The following is an 18,598-nucleotide window of genomic DNA, read 5'->3' as shown; positions in this document are numbered from 1 at the left end:
TCCACTAGACCAGGTTGCTCAAAGCCCTGTTCAACCTGGCCTTGAACACTGCCAGGGATGGGGCAGCCACAACTTCCCTGGGAAACCTGTTCAGTGCCTCACCAGCCTCACAGTGAAGAACTTCTTCCTAATATCCAATCTAAATCTGCCCTCTTTCAGCTTAAAGCCATTCCCCTTGTCCTGTCACTACATGTTTATTCTGATCAGTTTTCTATAATTAATATATTTCCTTCAGAAAGCTCAGGCTTAATTTTTTGTTATGTAAAACATGATATTTTTAAGATAAAGTGTTGGCAGTCATGAGGATGTCTTTATCTTACTGTCCTTTATATCCATGCCGGTTGATATGATTTTCCATACCTTACCACCATGTGTGTGCAGACAATGAACTCTGGCTTGGAGTTCCACTGGTGGTAGGTGATATAGTAATGGGTCTGGAGCCAGATCCACTGCTGTCCTTTGGTCAGAAACCGATAGCAGCAAGACTTCCCCTTTCCAAACTGCATCACTGTCAGCAGAAAACACACATGGCTTGTAGCACGATTTCTGATGTGAAAATGGCAAGAAATGTGAAAAAAGTGACAGAAGTATCTGTGACCCCATTGATTTCCAAGGGAGACAGGAGTCAAAGCACCTTTTGAGTGAGTGGTCCTGTCAGTCTTAATGATAGAGCAAAAATCAGAAAGATCAGTAGGTATCTTCTTTGACTCTTTGAATGGTACATTCCTATTCAGTACAATTAACATTAAATTTGGACACTAATGCATTAACATCAGTTATGGTTTAAACATAGTTCTTACTCTGGTTTATGTGCTGATCACATACTGCTTAATTAGGCATCTGGGATTAATTTCTAAGAGTGATCATCTTAAGTTCTATATCAGAAAAATACAGGATAAAGGCGCTTGAGAAGATGAGCATTGTGTGCAGATGGATTCAGAATGAAGTGAGTATAGGAGATAACATTGTGCAAAGACAAAAGTAATTTGAAATTAAGATTCCCAGACTGACAGGAATTCAAACTGCAGTAAACTGGGGAGTATAGGAGGCTTTAAAAATTCTCCCACAAAGTTAATCTCTGCTATTTTCCCCCAGGGATGTTAAGGGTTTCCCAAACAAGCACATATTCAGCCTTTCTATGTTTTAATCTCAACATATAAAAACTAATGTTGACTGGATGTTTTCAGGACACTCAGAGGCAGTAAGCTGAGATGGTGCAGCCAGTTCTATAAGTAAATGTTTGAAAAGCATTGCCTCAATTTCTTTACTTAGTGAAAGAGTTTTTCAATTAAATCTTAATAGACTATATTCAATTATCACAGGTATCCTAAATACGTGGTGAACAACATTGGGGTAAATAATATGCAAGAGTTTTACAAAACACAGTCTTTTCTGAGATCGCTTGAACTATTCCTGCATATTCATTACTTAATAGAGCGGGGTCTACTTTGGCGTATTTTATCCATTCAGTGAGTCTTGTTGACTACTTTGGGGATACGGAGGGTAAAATTGTATTTTTCAGAGCTTGATAAGTCTGGACCAGATGCTGATCAAGCTGCAGTGCCTCCAATCTGCTACAGCTCTTGCTAAGACATAACAGGTGCCAGGCAAGGGTCAAACCTCTCCTTCCAAGTTTAAAACAATTTTAACTGAAATTTCATTTCACTGAAAAGAGGGATCCCAGTGACTCCACAGGAACCTGGGCCACGTGGTACTTACAGTGTTCATGGCACCTTGCTAGCAGCTCTAGGTCATCTATGTGGTAATAGTCGTAGCCAGAAGTTCCCAGCACTTCAAAAGGCAAGTATCCTATAATCGGCGGTGCTCTGCGGTTAGGCACAGTATAAGTGAATTCATAAACCACAAATCAAGCAGTTCTGCGTGTTGACACAGATATGGAAAAAGCCCAGATCTGTTCTCACTTATCAGTGTATAGTTGTCCACCCCAGGGGAATGGATCTGGACTTGCCCTTCGTTGTGCCTGGGATGCCCAGCTGGGCATGGCAGTGCCAGCAGGCACCATCCTCCCGGGACAAGGCTATGACAACCCCATATTTCCAGGGAAAATGTGGTTGTGGAAAGCAGCTCAGCTTCTTTGAGACCTTCACACAGGAGGAACCTGCTGTGAGGGAGCCATTCCCTGGCTGTTCCTTGGTCAGGGGCTCTGCTGCGGCTCCCACAGTCTCTGCACAGGGGAAAACGTATGGCAAGGTGATAGGAAGCCATCGTCTGCTGGGACTACGGGGGTAGGAGGGGAGATCATCTGTGCTGCTTTCCCCTGGGTGCCTGCAGAGCTTGTCCATGGCATGCTGAGGCAGTTGATTTGTACATTTGCCAGCACGGTTGCCTCGGGCCAGCACAGACTTTCTGTCCATAACTCGGTGGGAATTGCACACATAGAGTCAATGGCTGGATTTGGAAAGAATGGTTTCTGAACTGTAAAACAATTAGATCATTTTGCCATGTGACAGACTCTGGTCCATTGATAATTTCAAAGGAAATGAGAACAAGCTAATCACGAATTTGGCCTGAGAAACAGAGTAGGTTTGGTTTAAAAGACTGATAAAAACAAATGCAAAACTAAACGTAAAATAGTAAACATCAGCTTTTGTAGGAATTTCATTGGCAGCCCTCCTGCTCATGCGATTTAGATGTGAAATGGAACACTGAGAGAATTGCACTTATGAAAACAACAGTAGACAAGCATCAAACGCAAGCAGGAGTGCTCTTCTTGCCACCAACCTGTGATCCAGGAACAAAAATTTCCACTCCAGGCTGTGTCGTGATGTGAATTCCTCTAGAGGTTCTTCCACGATGCACATTTCCTGTGTGGTAAAGAGCTGACTTAGAGTTCTGCTTCATCTAGCTTTTGTTAGCTAAAAATACATAGTGCATAAGAGGAGAAAACAGAGAATTTGCACATTTTCTGGCAACTCCAAAGAGCAGTCTATTGTATTTATCAATGCCAACATTTTTGCAGGAGCTGGGAAGAAGAACTTGCGATGCACGTGGACTTAAGAGCTGAGACTGCTTTTCAGGAGCCAAAGTTTTCATGGTTTTGCAGCAGTGCCTGGGGTGTGACGGCTGTGCTGCCAACAGCCCCAAGGAGCAATGCCCTTTTCCAGCATCCAGCCTGTGCTTGGTCCCATCTGGGTTTGTCACTACTTTCCTTGCTCTCTTTGTGTTACTAAAGATACCTACCACCCTTGCCCAGTCCTTTTGGATGTCTGCTCTCCGAGCCCTATTTGAGAAAGGGGGACACTCTGCTTCCTACTCAACAGCCAAAGAGGAGTACATGCATTTTCAGGCAGGCAGCCTGCATGGAGCCTGTCAGACAGGTGAAAGGTAGTGGTTTTGCCTTGTACTTTACTTCAGTGAAGTGAAGAAGCTGGCCCTTAAGACTCAGAAGCCCTTAGCACTTCTGATAATGGTAATTAATAAGTGCATAGAAGGAGGCAGGACGTCCTTGCCCCAGAGGGATGAGGATCAGGAGGCAGTCAGCAGTCATTAGTTGTTGGGTGGAGATAGGAAGGGGAGGAAGGATGGTGCACATTCGTGCATGGGCTGGGGCTGGCTGTGTGCCCCATATCCCCTCTGCCAACCTCTCTTCTCCCACTGGCAGTTTGCAGGGGCACCTCCAGCTCCACGAGCTGCCTGGAGTCAAGCTGGAGGCCCCTGGCCTGCGACTTGCCAGCATCAGCACTCAGGATTTAGTGGCATCCAGGGTTTTCGTGTCCCCCGTGTCTCTCTTGCAGGAGGGTTTCCATCATCATTATAAGTACAGCCTGCCCACTGGCCCCAGTGTGCCCGTCCTCCTAATCCCTGATGCCACATTCCCCTGTGCCATGGGCTCAGTGACACCCACCCATGCCTCCACTGCCACTTCTGCCTCTGCTGTCCCTCTATGAGAGGGAAGTCATACAGACCACCTCTTGGGACCAGAGGACAAGCTGGGACACGCTGCTTTCAAGTGTTTCTTTGATACATGTCAATACTTACAAAGTTGATTAAAGTTGCTGGCTGTACAGAGGCAAAAGGCTTCAGGCATACCTTAAATTCCTCTCTTCTCCATCTACAGTTTATGCCAAAATACATGCTGATGGCAATAACATACCCTGAAATTCAAGGTGCGACATGCAAACATTTCTCTGTGCAGCCAACACACTAATTCTGCCTTCATTAGCCAGTCAGATACATGTTTTGGCCTTCACTTTAGAGGAGGAAGTGAAGAGTGGGGGTTGAGTGAGCCACTCAGGTGAACTGAAGCAATCAGTGTCTAGGATTTTGTGGCAGCTAACACCTTCTCCAGGTTCTTCTCCTCCCTAGCATCGGGCAGCTCATTGCCACATGCAGCCCATTTAGTTTCCCTGTTTAATTTAAGATCTTAGTTACCCAAAGACAAGCGAATTTTCTTTCAGCGTTCCTGAACAACCTTAACTCCAGCCCCTCATGCTAATATTATTACTGTGGTTAAGATTATGGGAAGTGTTCTTACTCACGCAGAAGAGACTCTGCTGGGGCCCCCCAGTAGCCTGCTGGGGCCCCTCAGTAGCCTGCTGGGGCCATGAATCACTCAAGAGTGCCCTGCAAGTCCCAGAGCAGAAAGCAGTAATGAAGAAGCCAATTTCAAAGTGACTGCACAATTCCTAATGCAAGGAGGGTTTCCATCTCCCATGCAAGGGGAGGAGAAGCGACACCGCTTCCACAGATCCTGGCTCACACTGATAATCCTCTTCACTGGATTTCTATGCATGAAATGTGATATCTGTAATCCATTCAATTAGCAAAACTAAGAACTTTGCATGTCACCCCATCTGAAAGCGTTTTGAGAAGTTCTGAAATGAATGCGACCCAAGGTATGCACTTACCTTTAGAAACTGAGGTGTTGCCAGACGAACAGTTGCAACGAAGCAGATCTGCTTTCCAGGGGATGTTCTGTAAGCCCTTGGAACAGCCTCATCAAAGCCATTGCAAGTGGAGTTAGGCACTAGGTAGAGGAAAAACCAGGACACAAAGTCATTCCTCATACAAGATTTGCTCTTCCTGACTATTTTGCACACATGAAGCGTACTAGTATTAATTTTATTCAGAGAAGTGCTCTAAAAGCTTTTAAAGCTGATATGCATATATTTAAATCCAAGTCAGTCATGTTATGCAGAAAGACATCAGAGCTTAACTTCAAGTATGAATCTTATAGGTTAATCCTGATAAAAATAAGGCCAAACGGTATTAAAGAGCATAAACCAGCTTTCTGGAAAGAAACCCCATGCATCCAATTGCTCTTTTTCACCACTAAGAAAAAAATAAATGCTGCAGCATGCCTAGTGCTCTGACTTCCATGAAGCAGTGGAAAAAAGCATTGGCAAGGGAGGTAGCTGGAGAGAGATCGTCAAGTCATCAGTGGCAAAACACCAGGGCCCACCAGCGGAGAGGCTCCATTGAGCTGGCAATGAACTGTCTCCAGTGTGCATGAGTACTCCTTGTTTCAATAAAAGAGACCCTAGAAAGGACCCCATGCATGGCACATGCTCCCAGAGCTGGGCATTTCTGGTGACCCTGCAAATGGTCTGCTGTCTCCTGAAACACTGGGCAAAAGGAAAAACCGGATGTGATGTGGCTACAGATTTTGTATATGGTTTTTTATCTGTCTTTCATGATTGCACGGCTCTTGTGTTGCTTTGAGAGCCCACTAGCACCTCCTGCCACAGAGGTGCACTGCCAAAAGAACGCGTTGCCTTAAGCTAGCCCGCAGTCCCATGTTAGAATAACATAATGCAAATTCTTCCTCCAAATTTGAGCTGTTTAGAGATGGTAATCCTACTTTCACAGCAGTGAAAGAACACTCTGTGCTAAGCTACAGTGGGAACTGGGCTGGTCCCACAGGCTCTTGCCCTGCACAGCCGACTGTCTCCCATGGGGGCAGAGAAGGTCCCATTTAGCAGCTGGAGTTCACCAATATGAGTTAATCTGATGCTAAAAGGGATAAATGCTAATATTCTTTACTGTTAGGTCCCTATATCCAACTTTGTGAAGTTTCCTACGGTTTGTCTCTTCGGCACAGGATAAAGCAAGGTTAAGCATGACCATTCCTGTGAAAATGAAGAGCTTTCTATCTATCTGTGGAGGAGATAACTAGCAATTTTTATTCTGGGGTGCTTCTGCACTAGGCTTAGTTCACTAGCATAAACTGTAGAGATGGAAGAAGTGTCAATTTACACATGTGTTTTTGGAACCCAGTTCAACCTATTAAAAGCCTTATAATAATGATACAAAAGAGTAACTGATAACAAGGATAACAGGGTATGAGACAGAAAAAGTAAGGACTCTGAGGAGAATTCACACCTGTGATTAACCGGTTAAGGCCGCTGTGTGCACAATATATATTGTGCCAAAAAGGGGAAGAAAGATTCCTCATTTGAGAAGCACAGATGTGCACATCCACAGATATTACAGCCCTCTCTTGCAGTTGAGTCTGGAGGGCATGGCTGACTGGATATTGAGATAAAAAATATGGGCAAAATCCTCCTCATTTCACCAGCTAAGCGCACTTGCTCTGGGGACTTCCTAGGAATATCTGTTCCTGTACTGCTCCTGGGGTTATGTGCATATATGAGGGCTTCTATGGGATTATTAATACAAGAGATGGTAAAAAATGTAGAAAGAGTTAGGAGCTACAGGAAACAGGAGAAGCCTGAGTAAAGAGTTATTGGTTCATCTCCGATGTGATTATTTTGTGCAAGTCTGTCACTTTTCATAGTCAGACCTGTTTAAAAATTAATGGGATTGCTATAAAACCACATTAAGGGCATTGTAAAAAGTTACTTCCAAGCTTCCAGTGAAGTATGTTGTCACATTTAAAGTCAATGGGGCTTCTCTCTGCAATAGCCAAGTTCAGTAGCAAATACTTTTGTATCTTAGAGCCCAGCAGACTGCGCTCGAAGATATGAAAACAAGGTAAGTACATTCTGCCTGCAAACCACAGGTATGATAAGTTAACCTAGTTAGTGAACCCATGGGCTTGCAAATGACACCAGTTGCAGAAGAAAGTGAAGACAGAGTGGAGGCCAAGTCACATCTAAGAGAGCAGATGGCTTTTCTGTGTCAGCTGTTTGATGTAAACAGCCATAGGCCTGAGATGTATTTTCGGAAGAGAGCAGAATACCTCCATGAATATGGCATTTACAAAATAGGATTAAATTTCCAAGAGGTAAAAGCAATATTAAAAGGGTTATATAATAATTAAATAATTATTGTATAGGAAAATTATGTAGTAAATAATTTATTTTGGGTAAATTTCAATTCTGGATTTCACCCAAAATGTTTGGGAATCTTGAACTTCAGTGTCAGTGAATGAATAAGCCCGTGGAGATGAGATAGAGCTGGCCTGGCTGAAAGTCATCCATCCTGACTTTGAACAAGTACTGTGCCATCTCCATGTTCAGATGCCTTTGACAAAGTCAGAGCATTAAAAGCCTCGATGTTGCAGGCAGATAGCCACCACCTGGCAGTGTACCTCTCCATCTGAAAATGACAACTACAATAACTGAAAGGGAAAATATCCCTGACATTTGTTTCTGTATTACTTTGCTGTCTGATTTATTTTGTTGGTATCTTCTTTCCACAGCTCTATCTGCACAGCCTGTTTTGCTCTGCCCTTGCAGCTGATGAACAAATTTCAACCTTTTTTGTTGACAAATTTTAAAGTGCAGTTAAAAAAAGAGATCATTACATAAATGAAAAAAAAATTAAGCATGCCTTCTGAAAAATCATACTTTATAATTCTCCAAGTCTCTTTAAAAGAAAACACACAACATCTTGAAGTAGCAAAGTTCAGTAGCAAACTTTCTGAGAGCACCACACAAAAACAGTGGAATGGAAAATATAGGATGAAGTTTGAGGATATGATGATGTTAACATTTATAAGTCAAATACAGGTCTCAGAATGCTTTTGTCAGAAGGTGACTGATGAAATGTTAAGCTAGCTATAAACAAGTGGGCTTGGATGAATGAGGACACGTGTGCTTCACAATTAAACGATCTAGACAAAATACCTTGAGTAGGGAATTAGAAGGTTGTGTGACAACGCTAAATACATAACCAGAAAGATGAAACAGTTGTCTCATATGTATCAGTTAGCTGATGCTCCTTACCATGAATTTTAATAGTTTTTGCAATTAGCTATCAGACCTGCTGCTCTTAAAGCTACCACAAAATACTTTTGCAGAAGTATTAAATTACTTGCAAATACCATATAAGAATATAGGAAGAAACTGACTTGTCTATATACAGGGGTTTTTTTGTTGTTATTTGGTTTGGGTTTTTTTCAGTAAAGATCAGAACACTAAGGACAAGACGTTAACAGTAAGTAATATATATAAGGAACCAAGCCCTTAACTACCACAGATGAAAAGATTTTCATCCTTAGGGATACAAATCATGCCACATGAAATTAATGAAAACATGTTTAAAATCCCCCAGATGCCACATGATTCAGTTAGTAATAGTGCAGCAGTCAGTTGCTTGGTCAGTCATCTTATTTTAACTTAGGTTGTTTAAAACATATTCTTTCCATAACAGCAAACCTCTCATTTATGCCATTTGAAAGAAGAAACCCCTCCTTCCTGTTTTGTCAGTAGATATTAATGTTTAAAGAACCAGCCAAAGTGACTGTCAAACAAACTGAGCAGTGATTTCAAAAAATGCAAGCCAAACAGACCAGAATAAACCCAAGATTGTTTCACATAAATACATTCAGACCACAGATAAACAATATTTAGCAATTAATATATATAATGAAGAAATCAAAAGTGCCAGCAGCAAGCCAGACTGCACTCAGTAGCATCAGATGAGTAACAGTGATGGTGTCCATACATCACTTGTCTACTTTGATCTACTCTCTCCTCTTTCCTCCTCCTGTTTGTCCCCTTGCCATCCTGTGCTGATATGGGTAAATTCTTTAGGACAGGAATAGTGCCTTTTTTCTTAAGTGCCCATGGAGAGCCCAACATAAGCACTGCAGATCGATATTGCAAATAGCAAATAATAATTATGTGTGGCTGTTGGTTCTGATCAAAACATTCATTTCAGTTTCAGTTATTCTTATCAGATGTTTCTGCATATGCTGATGAAGGCTCAAGATCAATGTATCTTCTGTATAAATCTGCTTGTTTCTTTTAAAAAGGAATTCAGAGTGAATTAATTTTTCTGAGAGTGAAAAGACTTTTTTCCCCTCAGCATAATAATTTTCTAGATGGTTATTCTTATCTCTGATAAATGTATCAGCTAACAGTAGAGTATCTGCTATTATTAGCATCCAGTAACCAGATACTTCCTGAGTTTCCATGTAACTGGGAACAAAAAAATGCTCAATTTTAAATTCCACTATACTATTTAATGATATTACTTGATCAGGAACTCTTTTCACATAACAGTTATCTCCTCCTTCAAGAGGCAAACTTCAGGCATTTTGGATGAAAGGATGGATCTGTCACTGTAAAGATGCCGGTGGTCCTTTTTTGTACTGGTGAACACTTTGAAAGGCAGGACTCTGGCTCTGTCCCTTTCAGGAGTTTTTAAGCAAGTGTGTCACCTCAGAAATAGGATACTAAAGCCAATATTTGTTTCTATCATTATGAGAGATCTTTTTCTGTTTACAAACATACAAACAATTTTCACAGGAGGGATAAATCCAGCCCACTTTATCTTTTCTTATCAGAGTAAGCTATTAAGCAGCTTTGTAAAATAATCTATTCTCACTTAATTTGACATTTTATACTGTGAGCTATGTATTTCTTGGATTTTTTTGAGGGTTGCTTTTATTACTTGCCCCCCCCCCCCCCCCCATCAGCCCTCGGGCAAGACTGGATGGGAGCCACTGCATTATTCATAGGTGATGCTGACATGACTCTGTTGCTTATCAAGCACTACAGGTCAACAGGTACAGTGATGGCACTTGGCTGCCTCAGATGTTTGCATACATTCATCTCTCTTGTTAAAATCTGGACTACAGCACCAGAACCTGAAATACATAAAAATATTAGAAAGAGTCCCTATTTGCAAATAAACCCCCCCAAACTTTATGCTCTAAGAGCAAGTAGGCATGTCTCACAGAATCAAAGAGGGAACTCCACTTTCCTGTTCTGAGTGGCCCGTGGGCCACCTCCTCTCCTCTCCAGGGACCGCCGATTCTTCACGTCAGGCTACAGTCCTGCTTTTCTCATTGAAGTTTAATTAATGACGATTATATAATCCTCCCAAATGCAAAATCAAATCTCCTGTATTTGATTTAGCACAGCCAGTGACTCATGCAGTCACTCCACATAGCTCACTTTGCTGTTTCCCCGGTCGGCTGCTCTTGCTTGGGCACACTAATTCAAGCGGGCTTTGCTCATGTGCAGGCAGCTCATGTCACATCCCTGGTGTAGATGCAGCAGCAGCAACGTCCTTGTAGCAGGAGTTACGGAGCACAGCTTCCCGCACACCATCCCTGGGAGCAGCCCAAGAGGGGACCCTCTTGCTAATCCTGGCACTGGGTCATACAGCTCCTCTTGCCTCCAGCTATAGCTGAGCCCAGGAGCTCTAGGGACGGTGATCTTCCAAAAGACTGAACACATGCTGTCACCTGTGTGAACTTTCCCAGGCAGTTTCTGGGGCTGCGCATGCATCTCCCTGCGCCTTCTGGGATCTGGAAGATGCAAGTGACTGCTCCTCTCAGGGAGTAGCATGGGTATGATGTAGGTTATGCATGATCTGGCTCCCTGACAGCAATCCTGGTGACAAGTCACCTTGGTAGGTATCAGGTATTTGTTCTACTTTAGCAGACAAAAAAATCTCTTTGGCGTCTCAGTACAATGGCCTTTAAAGCCCCAGGGCTCCAACTACAGTTAGGGAGAGCTTTCTAAGCCTCAGACCTTCAAATTAATCCATTCAAACCCATCCCAATATGATGATGTTCTTGGCCATAAGGTACAATGCGATCAGTGGAGAAAATATGAAGGAGGACAGGAGGGGGCAAGGTGACTGGGACTGCAGCATTCATGACCCCCTTCCCTCAGGCACCACCATTACATGAGCAATGAACAATAGTAAAATAAGCCTAAAAAGATGATAATTCAAGGGAAATTATGTAAAAGGTTATGTGGAAGTAGAATAAAGCTAATGACATTTCTGTTAAAGAGGGCAAAAATGGACCTACCATCTTCAAAACATTAGTGAAGGTTAAGTGAGGTGTTAGGACTGTCACTGCCATGACCCTAAATTAATGAGAACAGAATAGTAAAGTATCCTGATGGGATACAGCCTGACCAGGGATAAAAGAGTTTCCCTGGCTACAGAGGCTCTGGTGTCCCTGCAGCAGGAACGTACAGGCAGGGCAGCCTCAGAGTACATTCAGCAAACCACTGGAAACAAAGGTAGGATTGGGTGGCTAAAAAGCAGAGATTTGTATTTAGAGAAGAACATCCTGTATCAGTCTCCCATGTGTAAAAACATGATCACACTTCCCATGCTGTGAAAAGCTACAGGGAAAAACATTCTTGAATACATTCATAAGGAACGTCTCCTGCTAATTAAGCTTAATTTGCAATTTCTGTCTTTCTCCCCCAGCTAACTCTTTTTTATCTTCAGCTTAGCCTCCTTCCTTCACAAACACCTCCAAAAAGCAGGATTTGGGGCCAGCTAATCCTACGCACATAGGAAGAGTGCTGCCCTGCAAGTGATACGTGTCTCCCCCACCACCCTTCCCACCGCTGTCTTTCTCACCCGCTTGGCCTCACACCTAGAGGGGGGATGGCTGGAGAATGGGTATTTACTTCATGAAGGAAGAAGAGAGAAATTACTGGCAGGTCTGGGAGGTGCATTGGCTGGGGGGGCAGTGCCTGATAACAGGCTGTCTTGGGATGTGAGGAGCCAGCAGAGGTGGGAACCCAGACCATCCCTGCGCCCATGAGATGCTCAAAGATGTTTGTGCTGCAAGACCCCTTGCCAAAGCACAGCTCTTTGTCCCCAAGCTTGGGGCTGTAAAGCTGCCCAAGGGGCAGCTGCATTCATATGGTGCTCGAGCTGGTGCCCCCACGCCTTGCTCAGGGTGCAGCTGGCTGGTGCAAGAAGCCCAGTGGAGCTAACAACAGCCTCTTCCGAGATTTGCACCCTCCTGTGGCTGCTCGCTCTGTCCTTGGCCCAAGGTTATCAGCTCAAGCAAACAGAGGCGACTGCTGCGACATCACGACTCTGGTGCACTTGCTTCCATCTTTACTGGGTGGTGCTTTTGTGGCTGGATTAGAAGTCAGGGTGCTGGGCATTGGAGACAGAGGGGGCTATGGGGGCATCCCCCAGCCAAGGGGGAGCAGTGCTGGAGATGCACTGATGAACAAGTATTTCCCCCAGGCTTAGCACTGAACTCGGGAATCTAAAGTCAGGATGGGCAAGCTGCTGGGTTCTGTAATGGGGAAATAGGAATGGGGCCAGGAGGCACCATCTCACACAGCAGGGACAAGGGCTATCCCCTCCCTATTGAACAGAGGGCCTGAATGCAGGAGAGATGGGAAGAAAGTAGAAGAGACAAAATAAGGTGGAAGATTTAGAAAAAGGTGTCACGGAGGAAAGAAAGAAAAAAAAAGCAGCAGCAGAAAGCACATGTCTTATTTGAAAACTGTAAGCTGGGGTCTTTGGAAAATGATTTGGTGTCTCCTGAAATCAATATGTTCCCATTTAATTTATATGCATCAAGCTAGAGAAGATACCTTTAATGCAAGTTTTATCTTTCTTCTGAGAAATAGCCACTCATACAAACGCTGGGATATGAAATCCTAACAGGTAAAAAGGCAATATTAAGGTCATGCCAAAATAAAAGGCTGAAAAATCCTTGAAGAAAATGGATCAGAAATTCCCCTGGTAGAAACGTATCCTTATGAGTCAGCACCTGAAAGCCAGTTTCTGCTCTAGAAAACAGAACAGCTTGGTGTGCGCGTCTGTCAGGCAGCCGCATTTCACTTCATTCAAACTAGAAAGCATACAGGCAGTTACATTTCTTATTACAAATAAAGCTTCAAATCAGATGGCACCAAACAAGAAATACATATCTCCATCCTGCATGTAGGTTTCTATTCTAGTCATGTGGAGCAAGAGCAGAAAGTTAAATGGGGACAGGGACTTTTCTCGCAGCGTGGAGTGTGGTTTTTGGAAAGCACGGTGGGGAATTTTTTTTGCTGAGGATGACCTATTTGGAACAATACCAGCAACTCTGGAAATGCCACTCTGGAGTTCAATCAGGCAAGTAACTAAAGCAAACTTGGGCAGGCAGGGGAAGGGAAAGTAATAAAAGGGTATTTTATTTCTGACACTAATGGCCGTGCAGCAATCTGTTTGTTAGGGAATGGGCGAGGTGGAAATATGCCCTGCATCCCTTAGACAGGCTGTGGCACACTAGCAACTGTGCTGACTGCATTTCTTCGCCTTTCTTGAGAGTATTGGGTTCTGCAGTGCTGGAGAGGAATGTAAAATGGCATCTGGAGAAGGAGGTAGGTGGAAGGATCCTCAGACACTCCGATGCCAGTGGCAGGGGACCCCTCACCACAGTGTGGAGCTGTGCGTGCAGGCACTCCATTACAATGTAGATTGCAGAGCAGGGTGAGAGGGCAGATTTGGCAGATTGTCAGTTCTGGCACAGAACTTGTGTTTAATGTAAGCCAGTAGATAAGGTAGCAAGCTTATTATTTAGTTAATAGGTAGAGCCTTAGCACACAGTATTAGTGAGCGCAAACACTCCTCTGAACCTGCCGTTATTTGCAAACTTATGCAGAGTCAAAGGATCACTGCTAACAAGTGAAGGGCAGCAACAAAAGCAACTAACACAGTTTCGCTCTTCATAGGTATTTGTCCAGCTATTGCAAATCAGCAGTGAGATCCATGTGAAGCAAAATTTACCCCATAACATTAAAAATAGTCCTTTCAGTTAAAAGCCTGTCTTGTTCAATGGAGCAATACTTGTATTTTATTTTACAGAGCTAAAGTAACATTTATACAACAATTAAAGCTTACCATTGCTGTAAGACCGAAAATTTCCTACAAATTTTATGTATTCATATGTTGGAAATTCCTTTGGGTTCAAACTTCCTCTCAGAAGATGACAATAAAACTCTAGTTCATTGTCAGCTGGATTGTTAAAAGAAGAAGAAGAAGAAATAAATATGCTATTTAAGCTAAACACAACCAATGGTGTCTTCCAACCCCAATCTTGCAACTGGCAGCACGAGAGCAGCTTGTTATCACTCAGAGTCCTCTATGCCATTGTGCTACATGCTATACATGGCAGGACTAACATCTACAAGGAACCAGTTTGCATGGGTGCAGGTTCTTCAGGGCTCTGCACACGTCTGCCCACAGCTCAGGGACAGTCTTTGTGGATAGCTTGCCCTTCTCTTACACCACCTCCACCACTGCCATAGCATTGGTGTAGCAAAGGGGAGAACCAGATCCTTCATTTGTAGCATTATTTTCTATTTAGGCTTCTCATGACTCACAGCTGCTCTACATCTTCTGTTGGAAAACTATGCCTAATTACCTCAAAATATCTATTAAATTAACTTTGGCATATTAGTGATCAGCTGCAGGTTTTGTATATACAGTAGATTAAGCAGCTGTTAGTCTTACATTAGCATGTGTTTTCAGGTTTCCTATATCTTACCTCCTAAAGTGAATAGGGATGAGGCAGATAAAAGTGTTTTTAAGAAAACCAGATTTCATTTGAAAATAATTACAATGATTTTACAGATACTTTTCAACTAGAATGCAAACCAAAGGTATGCCACATTAGCATACCTCTGAACAGCATCTTACTTGAACAGACTGAAATATCAATTAAGATGTGATTTGTCTCACACAAACTCTCAGTTTCCATCAGCTAACCTATTTTCCTCAGCTGTCTCAAAAGATACGATATTCAATAATTAACATAACTGCAAGTAGTCTTAGCCTAGTAAAATAAAGGCGATGAGTTTCATTTAAAAATAGAACCAAAGGGTCATTACAGGTGGCAAGATCTTTTTAAAAGGCTATGAACCTAAGTTTTATATGGCACATCACATAAGAAACTCTTTCTGAGAGAAAATTTTTATCCTGCCCCTGCTTTTTCATTTACTTGAAAGATAAAATAAAACTTACTTTTTAGGTAGTCTGATGAGGCAGAATCCGTCATAAGCATACAAGAAGATAACATCTTATAAATTTCTGAATGTTCTTGTTCTGGGAGGAAATTTAGCAAGTTCTGATCCAAGACATCACACTGCAAGGAAAAAGGACCTTTGAGAATACCAGAAATATCACAACGAGCAACGCTTGCAGAGATGCACAGCAATGTGGATACGAAGCCTCTGGCAATCGACTGGAGCTTTCCCACTGATTTCCAGGGACTCCTGACAAAGTCTAAAACAGAGAAAACTGCTGGGCAAACAGAGCAGCCACTTCTCTGTGGGCCAGTTCTCAGCTTAATTCTCAGCACTCAGCGATGCTCCTCTAATGTTTATCAGAGACCATCAGATGCACCAGGTATATCCATACAATTAAATAATGAAACCTGGGAGTGAGCTGGAGAATGGGTACCTGGCTCCCCATAGTGCTCACTAGCTCCATGCACAGGCCTGTCGTGGATCCCTGGAGCTTGCGCTCTCCTTGGCAAACCCTGACTAGCAGGAGCAGGGGGGGTCACTTTGGGCCACTGGACCTAAGAGCTGGATCAGTTCCAGATCCAGTCCTTCCCTTAGGGAGCCCTCTCAGCTTCTGGGAAGTGCCCTTGAAGCAGCAGCCATTGGTCCCCACTTCCAGCATCCTGGCAGGTGGGAGCAGGGGGAAGGGGACTCCCCACTCTGGACATCTGCTTTGCAGCAGCAGTAATTTGTCCCCAGGGAGGGGGACTTCACAATGCCATTGGCACAAGCCCTCTGGCCAGCCGTCAGCTGAATGCCTGGGTGTCTCCAGCCCCATGGTTAGCTTGCATAAACCTGAACCCATCTGAAATCTATGCACTGAGACTTGGGAATGGAAAGAGGAGATGGGCTTCTGCGAAAGGCCATGGCTGGCCCAGGGTGGAGAAAACAAAGAGTCTGTCACAGGGTTGCCAAGAGGAAGGTCTCACTGTGTTCAGCATACTAACTAACCTAACACTAGAAGGGCATATCTGGAAGGAAGTCGTGAGACAAAGTGACCCTCGAATAGCATTGTCTTACATCCATCCCACTTATGACTACTTCAGGCTGAGCTGGCACACTGACACAGCTTCATGTGCCATCAGAGCAGCTCCTATCAGACTGTACAGTCATGTTGAAAATGTGTTAGCCCTGTATGAGACTGGCAAGTTATTAATCACAATAATTTACCTATGTATTTATGTAAGATTGCACTTTGGTTTCCCTCTCCTTTCCACCATGCCTGCTGTTCTGAATGGAATTCCTGTTTAGAGTGATGAACTGTATCAAATATACTTTGAAAATCAGAGTGCTATGCTTTATACACTTACCTTGATGTGAAAATATTTCACTTTAGATTATTCAGTTTAAAGTATTTATTACATGTGCTTGTTACACTTGAATATTCCTTTTGTTAAGAATACTTGAAAATTATTGTGACTTTAGTGTATACCTTATTAATATGCATCCTACTGATACAGTATGTGATTAAGCTTATATACGTATGTATAAATATGTATAAATATACACGCATAGAATCATCGAATGGTTTGGGTTGGAAGAGACCTTAAAGCTCATCCAGTTCCAACCCCCTGCCATGGGCAGGGACACCTTCCACTAGACCAGGCTGCTCAAAGCCCTCTCCAGCCTGGCCTTGAACACTGCCAGGGATGAGACAGCCACAGCTTCTCTGGGCAACCTGTGCCAGTGCCTCAGCACCCTCACAGTGAAGAACTCTTTCCTAATATCTGATCAAAATCTACCCTATGCCACCAGCTTAAAGCCATTCCCCCTTGTCCTATCCCTACATGCCCTTCTAAAAAGTCCCTCTCCAGACTGCTTGTAGGTCCCCTTTAGGCGTACCTTCAGTACACCCGCAAAAGTCCTTCTCTTTAGAAAAGCAGATCTCATAAATTATATTTATGTAATCTATATCTATTTTCTAGACATACACATATTTATTTTACATATATATGTATATTTATATATATATATTTATACAAAATGAAGTACATTGTTCATACAGTTTGTGGCATATGAAGAAAAAGCATCTCATGGGAAACTACAGTGGTGAGTCCTGTTCAAGGCTTTTGGTACAGTCTCAGAACAGGAATTTTTATCTCTCATTCCCTTTCAACCTGTGAATGGTAGATAATACTTATACACCAGTTTCCCACAAGTCTCATGGAGGTTAATTAATCTCCCATTCACTCAGCAGTAACTGCAGGAGTACTAGATGTGAGTGCCACCTCTCCTCGAACTCACTATTGCTTCTTCATTGACCCAAGGATGTACCACCTTTTGTTTCCATACTGTGACCAGGCTCCGATTAAAAACCTATTACCAGTTCTGCAGTGTCTTTTCTGTTCAAGGTAGTAGCTGCAGAGGCCTGTGACTACACCTACAGTTGGAGTTGCAGGAGACTTCTGTTCCGCATATCCCTTAAAGCAACCTCGTGCCCTGAGCACCAGCTCATTCATTGATTTGTGAGCTCTGGCTTTTATGTTTTTGCTGCCATTGTGGACCATATTCAGAATGTAATGTTCGGTTTGCATCTTTGCTGTTAGAAGTGCCATCTTTTCTACTTCTTACTGCGTTTCACAGCTCTTGCCTCTTGGGCAGGTAAGGCACACCTGTAAAGCAGCACACGGAACAGAATGTCTGGATGCTGTATGTATCAAGACTCCAACAATATTCTTGAATCCGTATGTCAATCAAGAATATATCAACAGGTCAAACAGAGAGAACGAAACAAACATTCCAGTCTCGCTGGAGCTGTAGGAAATGCCAGGGAAGCTATTCAGAGTTAATTCTGCACCAGACCCAAACAGCAGTCATCTGGTGACACAGCAAAAAGGTGACTGCAGAGATGGACAAGATTTGATCATCACAGACAAAAATGCATCAGTTGGAGAGGAACAGTTTGCAGCTTTGTCTAATTATTCTAATTATTCTGCAGTGGGCAGTCCTGCCCTGCTGGCAGGCACAGCCACAAAGCACTACAGAATGAGGCAGGCAAAGCGGATAAATTACAGCGGCTGTGGGTAGAGTGGTTAGATGAACTATGTTAATGCATATTTATGCTGCCAAGCTAAGCTTGGAATCTACTCTGCACCTTCAAATCAATGGATCCTGCTAACATGAACTTCTGAGTATTTGCCCCTGGTAGCTATGGCAGGAAAGAAACAATACCTTTGCATACGTAGATACTGGTCCATTCTAAATACAGTACACCAAGTTCAGCAATCATTTGATGCAGAGATAAAATATGTGTGCAGTTTCAACAAAACAACTGTACTCCAAAATGGAGCTCCTTCCTCACGCTTTTGGGAGGCGGTAAGGAGGAAATATGATGAGTTATCCCCACTTTGAGGGAAAAAAGCAAGGAAACTCAGCAACCACAGTCATTACGGGAATGG

At 43.2% G+C, this 18,598-nt stretch overlaps 1 protein-coding gene across 6 annotated transcripts in view; it reads right to left on the bottom strand.

Annotated features, from left to right (window-relative positions):
• Window positions 1–18,598, bottom strand: part of NPAS2 (neuronal PAS domain protein 2) — a 106,015-nt gene that overhangs the window by 21,380 nt on the left and 66,037 nt on the right. For 5 of the 6 annotated variants that reach the window (XM_065677697.1, XM_065677699.1, XM_065677694.1 and 2 more), the window contains exons 6-11: window positions 15,160–15,280; window positions 14,038–14,151; window positions 4,869–4,987; window positions 2,743–2,825; window positions 1,720–1,826; window positions 361–508 (exon numbers count right to left, since the gene is read on the bottom strand). In XM_065677697.1, the coding sequence (XP_065533769.1) occupies window positions 361–508; window positions 1,720–1,826; window positions 2,743–2,825; window positions 4,869–4,987; window positions 14,038–14,151; window positions 15,160–15,280 (692 nt within the window). The remainder of the gene's footprint in view (window positions 1–360; window positions 509–1,719; window positions 1,827–2,742; window positions 2,826–4,868; window positions 4,988–14,037; window positions 14,152–15,159; window positions 15,281–18,598) is intronic. The other variant, XM_065677698.1, reaches the window with a different exon arrangement.

Source organism: Lathamus discolor, chromosome 4, assembly GCF_037157495.1.
Source record: "Lathamus discolor isolate bLatDis1 chromosome 4, bLatDis1.hap1, whole genome shotgun sequence".
In the NCBI taxonomy this organism is placed as follows: domain Eukaryota; kingdom Metazoa; phylum Chordata; class Aves; order Psittaciformes; family Psittacidae; genus Lathamus; species Lathamus discolor.
This window is presented reverse-complemented; position numbering and strand designations above follow the sequence as displayed.